The sequence below is a fragment of the Cottoperca gobio genome, chromosome 17 (assembly GCF_900634415.1).
Source record: "Cottoperca gobio chromosome 17, fCotGob3.1, whole genome shotgun sequence".
In the NCBI taxonomy this organism is placed as follows: Eukaryota; Metazoa; Chordata; class Actinopteri; order Perciformes; family Bovichtidae; genus Cottoperca; species Cottoperca gobio.
Window position 1 is genome coordinate 18,638,185 of NC_041371.1, and position 14,173 is coordinate 18,652,357.

Genomic DNA, 14,173 nt, shown 5'->3' on the forward strand with positions numbered 1-14,173 from the left:
AAAGGAAAAATGTAAATAAGAATTTGTGATGAACAAAAACAAGTTAATTAAGGAATTCCTGGAATTCTGAATGATTAAAGTACTTTATTTATTAAAGATATTTACAGTTAAAACTCACTCGGGTCTATTTGGACCCATGTTGTGTATCAAAGGGTTAACAGCTTTGACAATGTCCATAAACTTTAGTCAATGGTGGTCAAAGGGTGACCAGAGAGGGGCGGGGTGATTTGTTTGCCTCCCTGTGGGCGGTGCTAAAGAGCAACAACCTTTCATAACATGTTACAGGAACTCATTGTGTTCACTTCACGGATGAGTACAATTTAAATTGACCTACATGAGGTGCCGAAGGTTAAAACAAAATCCAGTATTAGTTTGTATAACGTTGCATTAAACGCAGTTCAAGGTAAGATTCTCAATATCAGCCTTTATTTGTTTTAATGACCGTAAGCTTATGTTAGCTAGCAGTCTGCAGTGTGCGGCTTTAGCCCAGGTCATTGTTGTAGTTACAAATTCAAGAGGAAGAAACAATGTTGCGTTCAAGTCACACTGAACTATACAGAGATAATATCTATTTAACAATCATCGTTAGCTTTAGTATTCAAGCTGCACAGAGTCCGTCAGACAGTCAGGAGAAGAGTGCAGGTCAAACTGCCAGTTAAAGATCACCTGATGAGGAATTGGCTCACTGACACCTTTATTTAACCTTATAGTTAAAGACTGGAGTCAAATCCTGTATACATTACCAACAGGGCTGAAACTAACACTCCTTATCATCGACGAATCTATTGATTTGGTTAATTGATGATATTTAGCTTGTGAGCTGTCATAGAATAGTGAAAGATGCCATAACAATTTCCTAGAGCTCAATGTGACACCTTTAAATGTCTTGTTCAGTCCAAAACCCCAAATATATTCTGTTTATAATGATATAAATCAGAGATTAGCAGCAAAAACACCACATTACAGAAGCTAGAACCAGAGTGTTTTGGTGTTTCAGCTTGTAAAGTGAATTAAAAGATGAATGAATAATGGAAATGGTTGCCAATTAATGTTGTTGATTGATTATTATACACTTAGAGCTCTAATTACAATAATAACCATGCATTTGTTTTAATCAATAAATGATAACCGCTTTCCTAAATTCCAAATATTGCTGTGAATGTTTGTCCAGATGGCTGCAGCTCTGGCCAACAGAGCGATAGGAGCCATTGTAGGATCAGCAGTTGCCGATGCAGCAGGTAATGATGATTAAAGTCTACGTTACTGTAGTGTTGTATTCTATCTTATATAGTCCGTACAGTGCCTTAAGTTAAGAATAGTTTCCTTGTCCTAACCCCTGTTTTATTGCTCTTAAGGTTTCTTTCTTTCACCAAATTCTTTTCTACTGAGGTTCCTTTTTTCTATCATCTGAGTCTTTTCCCCTTAAAGACATTACCAGTGGTTTTGCATGTTGTAGCATCTTTTCTATACTCAGCTAGCCATTAGATTTCAAGGAACTTCTGCTTCTGATCAAAATGAAATTGACCTGCCGACTCGTCCCCTACAGCGCAGCCCCTCCACTGGGTGTATGACCAGCAGAAGCTGCAGGAGATTCTGGCTCAGGAGCCAAACCCTGAGTTCTGCGCTGAGTCGGCCAACCCTTTCTACAGGAGGCAGACGGGCCAGCAGAGCTGCTATGGGGACCAGGCCTTTGTGCTGCTGGAGTCCTTGTCTGAATGTGAAGGTAGGCTTGTTTCTCCATCTTATTGACCCAATAGACTGCCTTACGGTCACCTCAAACTTTAATATCGATGAACACTTTTATTTTAAGAAATAAATAATTGCATTGCGTCACAGCACACATCCTTTCTTAGTGAAAAACAAACAATCAGTCAAACATCTTAAATATGGTAATCATAAATCCTAAGGTACCCTTGAATAATTATCATTGTGTGACTTAATGTTGTGAGTGTTACGTTTTCCCTCTTCTAAGTTGTGTAACTTTTATGGCCAGGTCTAAATGTTGACGATCTGAAGCAGCGTACACTGAAATTCTTTGGGCCTGGATCAGAGTACGACACGCCTGTCAACGATCCTTACAGAGAGAGAGGAGGTAGGAAAACGATCCAGTAGAAATGGAGAAGCATTTTATGTTGTTGCAGAAGAATGAATTCAACTCTTTCACCCGGTAAGATGGGAATACTGATGATGTTGTGTTTTGTCCTACCAGGGCCGAGGCCTCAGCTGCCCATCGAGGGTCCATGGAGACATGCGAGTTTGAAGAGCTTCCTGAAGAATGTGGATGCAGGCAAAGAGGAGACGGGTAAGTCTGCAGTAATGTCATTACAATAACTAAGACATAAATAAGAGAAATGGCTTTAACTAATGTGTCATTTTCCACAGGCTGTGAGAACGACTGTCAGATTGATGGAATAGCCAAACTGGCTCCTATAGTGGCTTTTTATGCAGGAAAGCCTGACATGCTGGAGAAGGTTGAGCAGGCCGTCCGTGTCACCCAGAACAATGATGCATGCGTGGCAGAGACTCTAGCTGCTGCGAGGTCCGTATGTTTCCATGTGCAGCATTTTCTCTTTCTGTTGCAGATGAGATTGCTTTTGATTTCTGAATCTGGGATCTGAAACTCGTAATAAATGACAAAAACATCAGGATTTTGTTTTTAAGCAAGGCACAGCAGGTGCAGAACATGTTAGCTGGTAATCAGCACTCGATCTGGTGACATATGGGGGGTTTTCTTACATCTCATCATTATTGGTGATGCAACAGTACTGTAAGTACTCCACAGCATTACTCACAACAAGGTTTTAATCCTCAAAATAAACAAAAAAGTTTGTATTTGTTTAATTATTTATTGAATTGCAAGGTGAATATAAAATGGTTACATGCATAGAATTTGAACTCTGAAGGAAGCTTCTAAATAACCGGTGTGGAGAAGCAGATAAAATGATTGAATTGATATAGTTATTATTAAAAGAGCTAAATAAATAAAAAGTGCAGATGGAGGCAAATATATATATATATATTTGCCTCTGTATGTATGTATGTGTATGTATGTATGTGTGTGTGTGTGTGTGTGTATATATATATATATATATATATATATATATATATATATATATATATATATATATATATATATATATATATATATATATATATATATATATATATATATATATATATATATATATATATATATATATATATATATATATATATATATATATAAAATGAATTGTACATTGACTTATGTCGCAGGTTCCTGGAGCATTTCATCCTGAATGGTTCTGATCCAAAAGCTTTGGACTCTGTGCTCAGTCAGCTCAGTGACCCGAACAGAAAGCAGCCCCAGGACCTGGACAAAGCCGTCATCGGTATGTGAGGCCTGCAGCATTGTTGCTTCACTACACCAAACTCATGGGACTGAGTCACGGGATTAAAGGGTTTACGCTTCCTCATATTTTGGGAGTTTTAACATCCTGAACTATGTTATGAATAATTAGATTAGACTTTAACATAGTCTGTTACTACATTTATATACATAAAGATAAGGTAACATGCAAAAATGTTTGTTTTATGTATCGTAACATTTTTACTAAATGTTTGTATTTGAGTTTACCTTCTTTTCTGATTCCAGGGCACCTCCATCAGGTGAAGGAGAACCTATCAAAGACTCCTCAGGAGCTAATCCCCACTGTGTTTCCAAACGCATGAGGTATTCACACAAAGCTCATTTTTAACATCTTTCATCAGTAGGTCGTACTTTAATAAGCAAAGATCAGTAATTGAGTACTTCAGTCATTTACTGTACTACACATATGTTGAGACGGTTATAATGCCTTCATGTCATTCACATCTGGTGATGATGTTCTTTCAGGTTTGCCCGGTGCGTTCCAAGCAGCGCTGCATGGAGTCCTGACAGCCAAGCACTACGAGCAGGCTGTCAGAGACACCATGAGCTGTGGGGGATGCACCTGTAGCCGAGGGTCCTTCATTGGGGCGTGTCTTGGGGCTCAGGTATGATTGTGCAAATCTCACATTTGTTAGATTGTATATATTACAGGTTTTAACCTTTTTTAATATTATGCCAGTATTGTAAGTCTGATCTATAAAATGTGCTATTTTAATTCTCACAGATTGGATTTGAGGGAATTCCCGCTTCCTGGACATCTAAAACCCTGCTTTATGACTCAGTGTTGGAACATGCCAAGAAGATCTCCAATCAACACCAATAGTTCCTCTTTTTCTGGAAGTGTAATGTGCTTTGCAATCTGAGGTGGCTGAGGACAAAATGAATAACTGTTGAGCTTTCACAGAACAGTGAATGAAGGTTCTTGTCTAAACAGTTGTACGGCAGGAACCAGATGTTTTGTCTCTGGAGAAGTTAAACATGTTTGTTCAGATGTTCGGTTACTGAGTTTTTCTGCAATAAAGTCATTCTGTAAAAAAATGTATGGAGAATCTTTTGTGCAAACAGTGACGGTAAAGCTCATCATTATGAAGATAATAAACTAATAATGAATCCCTAACATTGTATATTAACTCCTTGTTTGTCGTAAATAGATGAATTTAAGTAAAACCCAGGTTACGTTACTGCTGCAGAGAGGCCACCAGTATTATAATAGAAGACAACTTAAATGTTTTTACTTTTTAAAATGGGGTTCTTAAATATATTTCCATTAGTTATCAACTTGTGTAGGCTGACTAATTTATAATCTGTTGTAGCGGCCAAAAACTAGTCCAGACAACTTCAAAAACTTTGCCCATCGTCAGATTATTTTCTGGTATAAATGTACTTGAAATAATTGAATACAAAATATATTTATTATAGTTGTGATTTTTGGGGGGTTAGTCAAGAAAAGCATCTCCTAATTATTTTGTCAGCACGTTAACTTAAGGGTTATCTATTTACAAAATGATTGACATAGACACAAAGTACTACTGTGTGAACCTTTTAATGTTTTGTTTTATTTTGTGCACAATGCAATATGTAAAATAATCTAACTGGTATAAATCATTTTAATACTGTTTTCTTTATGTTTTAGTTGATAATAGGATTGCCGTTTAAAACCCCTGGCAATTTAAATAGTTTACTATTGCTCATGTTATCCCATGCTCCAACCTAACACTTGGTTAGACTATTTCTAGGCCAACAAAAAATAAATCAAGTATTTTTTTCACAACAATTTCATTCCAGGCAGTACGAGAGAAGCTTTGACATCATGTTGGAACATTTAATGTATAGAGAATACATTAAACAGTTAACATGTAATTTGGAAATTAAATGTAAAGACTTTATGATCGTGTGGGGCTTGGGATGGTACTTGGACTCAACCTCAAATATATTTCTGTTAATAAAAAAGAACAAATTAAAATATAATCATTTTATATATTCACAACTCTGTTATTCCCATGAAAGAAAAAAAGGTAAACAAATACACGAGACGCTACGCGCGAACACCCGTTTCACTACAATCACGAAAACAGATAGTCCCTCCGCCGCCACCGTAGCTGTGTCTGACGACACAGTTGGTTAGCAGGCAGCTCTCGGGAGACAAACATGGCCGGTAGAGGAGGAAAACAGAGTCGTTCGGGCCCTGGCCTTTCGAGTAGGAAAGATGCAAATGAGCAGGAAGAAGGGGAGCAGCCACTGCAGGCTGTTTTAGTCGCTGACAGCTTCAACCGGAGGTTTTTCCCAGTGACCAAAGACCAGCCAAGGGTAGGCAGCGAGCTAAGCTAACGTGAGCGCTAATAGTAGCTAACTAATGCCCATGCTGTAAACAGTGACATGGCTGCTCCGACACTAATGAAATACACTATTTTAACTGAGCTAAACACGTAACTTTTAAACCCTTATTTCAGCAGTTGTGTTGTTTTTGTTAAATAGTGCTTGAGGACTTTCCATCATGACGCTGTTTTACAGTTACTCCCTGTCACCTGTCCATGACACCTGTCACATTTTCACTGATGACAGGCTTTGCTGCCGCTGGGTAATGTTGCCATGATCGACTACACCCTGGAGTTCCTCACTTCCACTGGGGTGCAGGAAACATTTGTCTTCTGCTGCTGGATGGCCAGTGAAATCAAGGAACACTTGCTGTAAGTCTCATTAATGTGATTATCTTTGCAAACTGCACTCAAATGAAATTTTGACCTGTCACTGTGTCTGACAGGAAGTCAAAGTGGTGTCGACCCACCTCTCCAAACACAGTCCACATCATCACCTCAGAGTTTTACCGCTCCCTCGGGGATGTGCTCAGGGATGTTGATGCAAAGTCCCTTGTGCGCTCGGACTTCGTGTTGGTCTACGGAGATGTGGTATCGAATATTGACCTCAGTCAGGCACTGCAAGAGCACAGGTAAGAGACTTCAATTTAATATTACATTATTAGTGATCATCCTCTTTTGCTCTAATACTATGTGACATTTTACTTGTGCACAGGTATCGTCGAAAGATGGAGAAGAACATCTCGGTGATGACGATGATCTTCAAGGAATCATCGCCAGGTCACAGGTCCCGCTGTGAAGAAGATGATGTCATTGTTGCAGTGGATAGCAAGAGCCAGCGGATTTTACACTACCAGAGGACGCAAGGGCTGAAGAGGCTACAGTTCCCCATGGTAGGAGTTTCACATTTTTACAACACCTTTACCTTACTTGGGCGTTGGGTTGATGAGTGACAGTCGCTCTCTGTTTGTTTGGCAGAACATTTTCCACAGTGGAAGCGAAGAGTTTGAAATCAGACATGACCTCCTGGACTGTCACATCAGTATCTGCTCCCCACAGGTTTGTTTCCAAACAGAGACAGGAGCTGTTGAACTCACCATTAATTATCAAGGTAATGAGGGTTTTTCCTAATTTTTCAGGTCGCTGAGCTCTTCACTGACAATTTTGACTACCAGACTAGGAATGACTTTGTCAGAGGGATGCTGGTCAATGAAGAGGTACAGCTTCATTTCTAGTGACATTTGGATCATGTTATGCAACAGATGCCATTCAGTGAATCATTTCTGTTTTAGATTTTGGGCAACCAGATACACATGCATGCCACCAAGGATGGTTATGGCGTCCGAGTGTCCAACCTTCTCATGTACGATTCGGTGTCGTCGGACCTCGTGCGGCGGTGGGTCTACCCGCTCACGCCCGAGGCTAATTTTATTGACCAGAAGGGACGAAGCTGCACTTTTTCTCGCCATAACGTCTACCGAGGGTCCGGAGTCAGCCTGGGCCACGGCAGCCAGATGGAGGAGAACGTTCTCATCGGCTGTGACACTAGCATCGGCGCCAACTGTTACATTTATAACAGCGTCATCGGTAACAATTGCACCATAGGTGAGCTCCCTGACCAGCACCATCCAAGGCTAACTCATTTGTGTGTGTTTGAAAGTGGGAGATTATATATAAGTATGTAATAAAAGTAGTGTTATCAGTCACTTTTATTTTTTATTGCAACAGGTGACAATGTTACCCTGGACCATGCCTACATCTGGAATAATGTTCACATTGCCAGCGACGTGGATATCACTCAGTCTGTGGTCTGCGACAAGGCTGTGGTCAAAGAAGGCGTGAAGCTGAATAAACAGTGTGTCCTGGCATATAATGTGAGCATGTATTATTATTTATCCTTCATTGTAATAAGCAAAACGCTGATTGATCAAATTAGTGAGTTTGCAGAGCTGCTGTTACTAGCATGTTGCATGTTAAAGATGCACTCAGAGAAACTTTGCACGCACACCTAAAATGTTTTTCCACCACTTTCTATTTGCCAAGAGGATTCTGCACCAGTCCATGGGGAACAACGGCACTAGCAAACATTTGGTGAAAACTCTGTCTCATCACTTAATTTGCTGTGGACCGTTTTCAAGGTGGTGATTGGACCAAAAGTCTCTCTACCTGAGGGCACTGTGGTGTCCATGCACCATCCGGAGGAGGAGGAAGAGGAGGATGAAGACGAGTTCCTGAGTGACGATGCCGAGGTTGGTCACAGCAAAGACAAAACCAAACTGAAAGGTGTGTATTGATTGTGTACTGACGTATACTTGAATGAACCAAATGCTGGTTACAGCACACGCCACATAACTGCAACATCAACCTAAACCCTGTTCACTGTCAAACTATCCAATAAAGGCTGAAATAGCCTCAAAATAACAAAATGTTTGTGTGAATGATGTTTTCTTCTGTCCTGCAGTGTTTAACCCAGCAGAGGTGGGAGCAGAGGGGAAAGGCTACATCTGGAAGGCCACCAGTCTGGACGACACGGAGGATGAAGAGCTGGCGCAGTGTCTCTGGGGTAGGATAGCAGCGCGGCTGGCTTCTTCAGTTCATCATCCTAAATCTTCTGCCTTTTCGTCCGTGTCCCAGCAGCCAGGCTTTTGTTTCCTGTGCAACAGGTTTAGTGTTGAACCCTGACCCTGAGAGTGAGAGTGAGGACAGCGAGCCCGATGATGCTGATGACCCAGTGATCCCCTCCCCCGAGATGGATGATGTCAAAGGTGAGAGTTGTTCATTTCACCTGTCCGTGGACCATATGACCGCCCCCTGGCCAAAGAGGCAAAATGTCAACAACAAAACCAGTGATGATGGTCATCCCCTGATTAATCTGAGGACACTACAAAATTGACGGGTGAATTTCAGACATCAGTGTTTTACAAATACATCGCAGAATGTATTAATTCCTTAACGGCTGAAACAATAATTTGTATCACAGATTAATCAGTTGACTTTTTTTAAAGTTTCGTATAGTCCTAACGTCAGAATATGAAGCTCATCTGAATGTTCCAATCAACTAATTGTTTTAGTTCTGTGTTACACACGGATTGCATTAAATAATGTAATATAATAATAATAATAATGTAATATAATAATAATAATAATAATAATATAACAATCTGTTCTTACAGGTAAATGTCTTTATCAGAGTGCTAAAGCTAATACATGTGCATTCATTGTTTTTTGTTTCCTATATTTTAAGAATAATCATTTTATTCCACTTTGTGCCTGCTTTTAATGTGCTGTAAATTCCTAATAATCTCTAAGCAAGTTTCCTGCAAAGAACTATATATTTTAGTATCAACTATAGGGGGAAACAGCTAAGCTATGTTAAGCTGAAGTCTTTCAATCAGTGCAGGTGAGCATTCAACATATATGGAGAATAAAGTTTCTATAATGAATGAATATGTACTAGGATTTAAATGGGTCTTTCCTCTGGGAATCAACATTTGCTTTTAAACTCTGACAAATAATTACCAAATTACATTTTTTTTCCATGAAAACTATTAGAAATTCTGGAAATAAGGTTCTAAGCGTTCACGCTGGTTTGAAAGTCAAATTAATCTGTTTCAAATCCTCTCTTTACACTAAGATGATCGAATGTCTTGTGTGAGGACTTCAGCCTCGCTGTGGAGTCTTTTGGTTGAGACGTCCTCCATTCTGACTCTTGTTCTTTGGTCTGTTCATGTCTAGTCTTCCAGATGGAGGTGCTGGGGACTCTGCAGAGAGGGTTGGAGGAAAACATCAGCTTTGACAATCTTGTACTTGAGATCAACTCTCTCAAGTAAGGAGGAACATTGCCTGCAGTCTTCTCTCTTTCAAAGTGATTTGTTTTTGCACATTGAGTTTTACACACTCTTTGCCTTCAGGTACGCCTACAACATCACTCTGAAGGAGGTGATGCAGATTTTAACCAGAGTGGTGCTGGAGTATCCTTTCCAGCAGCAGGGCCCACAGCTTACCGCCTCACAATACGTTGCTCTGCTCCTACCGGTAAATATGTTTTTCTTGTTGTTTTTTGTACAACACGTTCATGTAAGTGTAGACATGATAGAATCAAAGAACCCTTCTGTCTTTGTCCTCCTCTCAGTTACTGAAGAATTGGGCGCCGGTGTTTAAGAACTATGTGAAGAGAGCACAGGATCACCTGGACTGTCTGTCTGCCTTCGAGGAACACTTCCTGGAGCAGGAGAGTCACTGGCCTGCTATGGTCAAGGTCAGGGTCAATCAACACTACCAAGTTCACTCAGTAATCTCTTCAGTCTCACAAAGGGTGTACTCGGGTCACAAACAAGATGCTAGTCATCAAACAGGAACCTTTACCTGGACTTTACCTGGTGCTGAAGATGCTGCGTTTTATTTTTTCCTTCCAGGTCCTAATGAACATGTACCAGCTGGAGATCCTGGAGGAGGAGATGATACTGCGCTGGTTCTCCCAGGGAGCCACCTCCGACACGAGCAAGCAGCTCCGCAAGAACCAGGGGGTAGATACAGGACACATGGCACAATTATATATAATAATAATATAATATATTAAGAGTCAATGTTCGGTTCTCTCGTTGAGGAAAATGCTTATGGCAAGTTAATTTATGTAGCACCTTTTAACATGTCATGTAAAGTTTTTCACGTGGGGAAAAAAATGCGTTCAAAAAGGATTTAAGACGACGTAGAGGAAGATGATATGAAGTAAAATCAAATGACAAAAAATATCAGACTCACTGTTGTTTAACAACTGGATATTAATATGAATAGTTTTGGGGTTTTTCGCTCTAAAACTATGTATAGAGGACTGAACCAGACTTGCAAAATCTAAATACTAAAGGAAGTAACAGTGTAACTCTGACGAACACGGGTTTGTTCCCTCATCTTACCGTCCAGCAGCAGCAGCGTGTCTTGCTGTATATTTGACCAAATCCACGATCCATCTTTGTTTACTGATGAGGGATAATACCAATAATGACGCCCTCATTACGTGTTAATAATACATTTGTGCAACTTATACATTTCTCAATTTACTTGAATATTTTATTGTGATGCATGTTTTCCATAACTGAGCATTTTTGGGAATGTACCTGAAATTCATTGTAACTGTTGAACTGGCTCCATGCAGCTTCTCACCAGCAGTCGTGATGGAGCTTTAGATCGCTGGACTTCTCACACAACTCTGTTCTGATGTTTGTCTCCAACAGCTTCAGAAGTTCATCCAGTGGTTGAAGGAGGCCGAGGAGTCTTCAGAGGAGGAAGGGGAATAATGAGGAGCACTTAAGGACAAAGGTCGCTCTGTAAAACTGTTGATAAAGGGATCCAGGCAGCTTCCTGCCACTAACATCCGGATCTTCTCTGTACAGTTCAAACTGACATACATATTATCACATAGTGCCAAGCCATGTAAGGGCGGTGTGCTATGAACCTCACTATCCAAATAAAGAAGAGAGACCCTCGACTGCTTGGAAAAGTGTCATCTGTCTCACTTTTGTCGACAACACAAAATGTCTCACTCAATTTAAATCGGTTGATTCAAGGTTTTATTTAAAAAAACACCACATCACTTTTAAAAACATTTTTGTTCAACAGTATTCACATCTTTTTCTCGAAAAACACAAACTGCAGGTCATAAAACATTACAGTTAAAACTGATGTTAAAGTGCTAGAGGAGGATATCGGCTAAACAGATTCAGATTTTAATTCTATTCTATAAAAAGTAAAAGATTGTGAAAATAGATGCTTGATTACACCACATAACTCACTGACTTTATCTTAAATGATAAAAAAATATAATTTCATTACAAAATATGAAGAATTTAGAGAGTTTCATGATTGTTTCAGGCTTTGTACTCGTCACCGCTTATTGTACATCAATGGATATACGAGGAATTCATCCTGTAGCAAGGCTCTACTCATTCCCTCTACATAGACTCTCCTCTAATTATGGTCTTCATCAGACTAAACTACCATACTGCTGTAGGATTTGGGTCTAGAGAACGTTTACAAGATACATTTTGTGACTAAACATAATTTTAGTGGTCCATTAGGTACGGTGGCCAACATCCTGGTATTTTTGGCATGCTGCATACTATGTATTATGACATACAAAATATTTTTATGGCATACTAAATAGTATGGTAGTATGGGTATTGGTACGTCGGGTATGTTTCGAATATGTTCCGTCCAATTCTTTCCCTTCACGGGCCACCGTAGCTGAGGCTTTGATGCATGATGCAGCATGACAGGTGACAAATGATCTTAGCATTGGAATCACAGATAAAACACCTGAGGCAGGTTTAGGACAGCCAAAAAGCTGCAGTATCCACATCTTCAAGCCTACTTTGACCGGTCGTCCTGTTTTCCAACAAAGCCATAAATGACCTTGGCTAGAAGAGAAGCGCCTGTGATGCCAGTAACAGCAGTCAGCGTCTTCCACATGCTGGCTGATCTCTCGTGCCTGTCCATGAAGCTCCTGTAGTCAGTGGGCACCAGGATGTACTTTCGACCGCCCTGGGGGGCCTGCAGCCTCATCACCTGACCCCCTTCCAGCACCACCTCACCAAAACCAGTCAGAGTGCTCCCCACCCGCAGCAGCTCCTCGCTCTCCTCCATCGCCACTGGTTTTTCCCCACTGAGGCTCTGCACCACCACGTCTATCAAGCCCTCCTCAGCACGTCTCACTTTGAAATAAACCCTGTCCAGGTAGCACCCAGAGGCATCCAGAGGGTTTTGAATCTTCACATACAAGTCAGTGAAGTAGGCTCCAGGGCTGACCAGACTGAAAGGCACCGAGTTGTTGGTTTCTTTTCTGTTCATTGTCCGAGAAGTCCTAGGAAAAGTAATCAAACTGTTGCTAACAGGCTAGTAGATGAAAAGAAAGACACTTTTGGTTTTATTTTGTAGTCTAATGTACCATGTCTTGGTGAGGGAGCTCCAGTATTTCCAGTGCTCCTCCACTGCTATCTTCTGAATCACTCCAAAGCAGCGTGGGACAAACTGGCTGGCCAGAGGCTCCCCATCTGCCTGCACCAGACCTCGAAACAGAAGGAAGGAAACTGTGAAATATCTGTGATCCCATTAAAAACTGCATTTACCTAAACGTTAATTGTGTTTTTACCTTCAACAGCCACATACTGAAGTCGCTTGTGGGGAGATGCTCTCAGTACTCTGACCAAATGTTGGTCTGGCTTGAAAATGGGTATTTCCTAAAATAAAAAGAAAGTAAAATAAAAAGCTTAAAGATAAGCATTTCTAAATCATTACCAGACTGGAGAACAATGAGAATACTTTAACAGAATCAAACAATGTACTTGCCTTCAGCTTTTTCAGTTCTTCTTTCTTTTCTTGGTATAAATGATAGAAAAGGCCAGAGAAGGCAAAGCTGGAGCCGACACCAATCAAAACCAGCGGGTTTACAGGAAAGTCCCCCATATCTGTATCTGTGAATGGAAGTAATACACAACATATAGTCGACACAAGTCAAAGTAAACTACTGCACACATAGTATTTATCAGAGAATAAGTATGTCGTGTGCTTTTGAAGAATAAGTAAGACAGATAAGTGGAATAAAACCTACTTGACTAGCAGATAATCTTCGTTAGTTTCACTTCCTTGTTTGCTCACGTTGCGTCATGTTTCATCAGCCAATAGGAAGTAAGCAGCATGTTTCTTATGAGATGTCTGACCGCCAGGTGGCAGCACTGTCCTGTTGAAACATGCATTGCTTTCTGGCTCATTTAAATGTACACTGTTCTGTTAAATATTAAGTATAATCCTAGCAATGTGTTAAATTAACATGTCATCCTTTGGGTTTCAGCAGGATACCTGAATTTTCTATTCGTCATTAAGCCCACACTCACTTAAAGTGGTGGAACATATTTTCAATACTACACTATGAGAATATTACAGTACAAGTAAAGCCCATCATTCAGAATTTTACAAAAAGTACTCTTTATGCCGAATGACCCCCTTTACTGTTTTATTTATTTCTGATGCATTCACATGTCAGTGTTACTTTAATGTTGTGGTATTATATTTATATTATATTATTATTATATATTATATTTTTACTACTTTACTACATATTTTACAAACTAATCACAGTTTTGTATGCAAAATCTTACTCTGAAAAGTAGCTAGTCCCTGTTAAACAAATGCAATGGAGTAAAATGTGTAATAATTGTCTGTGAAATGTAGTTGGAGTAGAAGGATGAAGTAGCATAGAAAAAACTAAAAATCGTATTTAAGTGTAGTAAGTGGATAAATGCAATAAGTAGGAAAATACCTCCTGGTTGTTAGGAGATGATTACTTTAATAGGAAATAAGATTAAAAAACAAGATCTAATCCTTTTAAAGGTATTTTCTTATGTAATACTGTATAGTTTTACCTCTTCAGGCCTTTAATGTTTTAATCAAACAAGAA

General features: G+C 39.8%; 3 protein-coding genes across 4 annotated transcripts; 2 read left to right on the top strand and 1 right to left on the bottom strand.

Moving 5' to 3' along the window:
• The first annotated feature begins 248 nt into the window (after nt 1-248).
• LOC115022602 (crystallin J1C-like) lies at nt 249-4,449 on the top strand. The gene is made up of 10 exons (XM_029453647.1): nt 249-403; nt 1,172-1,238; nt 1,547-1,723; nt 1,994-2,092; nt 2,210-2,302; nt 2,383-2,539; nt 3,256-3,371; nt 3,635-3,712; nt 3,875-4,014; nt 4,134-4,449. Exons 2-10 carry the CDS (start codon nt 1,172-1,174, stop codon nt 4,230-4,232), a joined length of 1,026 nt encoding a protein of 341 aa, XP_029309507.1. The 5' UTR covers nt 249-403; the 3' UTR covers nt 4,233-4,449.
• A 1,043-nt stretch (nt 4,450-5,492) lies between these two features.
• Nucleotides 5,493-11,221, top strand: eif2b5 (eukaryotic translation initiation factor 2B, subunit 5 epsilon). The gene is made up of 16 exons (XM_029453964.1): nt 5,493-5,716; nt 5,972-6,096; nt 6,171-6,356; nt 6,440-6,617; nt 6,703-6,783; nt 6,864-6,941; nt 7,017-7,329; nt 7,453-7,598; nt 7,863-8,007; nt 8,186-8,287; nt 8,388-8,489; nt 9,460-9,550; nt 9,636-9,759; nt 9,857-9,982; nt 10,140-10,250; nt 10,956-11,221. The coding sequence occupies exons 1-16, from the start codon at nt 5,558-5,560 to the stop codon at nt 11,016-11,018; spliced, it is 2,130 nt and encodes a 709-aa protein (XP_029309824.1). The 5' UTR covers nt 5,493-5,557; the 3' UTR covers nt 11,019-11,221.
• A 51-nt stretch (nt 11,222-11,272) lies between these two features.
• mul3 (mitochondrial E3 ubiquitin protein ligase 3) lies at nt 11,273-13,424 on the bottom strand. 2 transcript variants are annotated; one of them, XM_029453965.1, is made up of 5 exons: nt 13,328-13,424; nt 13,066-13,190; nt 12,869-12,956; nt 12,665-12,785; nt 11,273-12,580 (listed from the first exon to the last, which is right to left on the bottom strand). In XM_029453965.1, the coding sequence occupies exons 2-5, from the start codon at nt 13,180-13,182 to the stop codon at nt 12,088-12,090; spliced, it is 819 nt and encodes a 272-aa protein (XP_029309825.1). In that variant the 5' UTR covers nt 13,183-13,190; nt 13,328-13,424; the 3' UTR covers nt 11,273-12,087. The 2 variants fall into 2 exon arrangements, with proteins under 2 accessions (XP_029309825.1, XP_029309826.1); XM_029453966.1 differs by lacking the exon at nt 13,328-13,424 and having other exon boundaries at nt 13,066-13,321.
• Nucleotides 13,425-14,173: the final 749 nt, after the last annotated feature.

Coding starts and splice junctions, on each gene's coding strand:
- mul3 (XM_029453965.1), bottom strand. CDS start 13,182: ATGGGGGACTTTCCTGTAAACCCGCTGGTTTTGATTGGTGTCGGCTCC. Junction 12,957..13,065: donor AAGAACTGAAAAAGCTGAAG/GCAAGTACATTG, acceptor TTTTTATTTTAG/GAAATACCCATTTTCAAGCC. Junction 12,786..12,868: donor TCAGTATGTGGCTGTTGAAG/GTAAAAACACAA, acceptor TTCTGTTTCGAG/GTCTGGTGCAGGCAGATGGG.
- eif2b5 (XM_029453964.1), top strand. CDS start 5,558: ATGGCCGGTAGAGGAGGAAAACAGAGTCGTTCGGGCCCTGGCCTTTCG. Junction 7,599..7,862: donor AGTGTGTCCTGGCATATAAT/GTGAGCATGTAT, acceptor ACCGTTTTCAAG/GTGGTGATTGGACCAAAAGT. Junction 9,551..9,635: donor CTTGAGATCAACTCTCTCAA/GTAAGGAGGAAC, acceptor CTTTGCCTTCAG/GTACGCCTACAACATCACTC.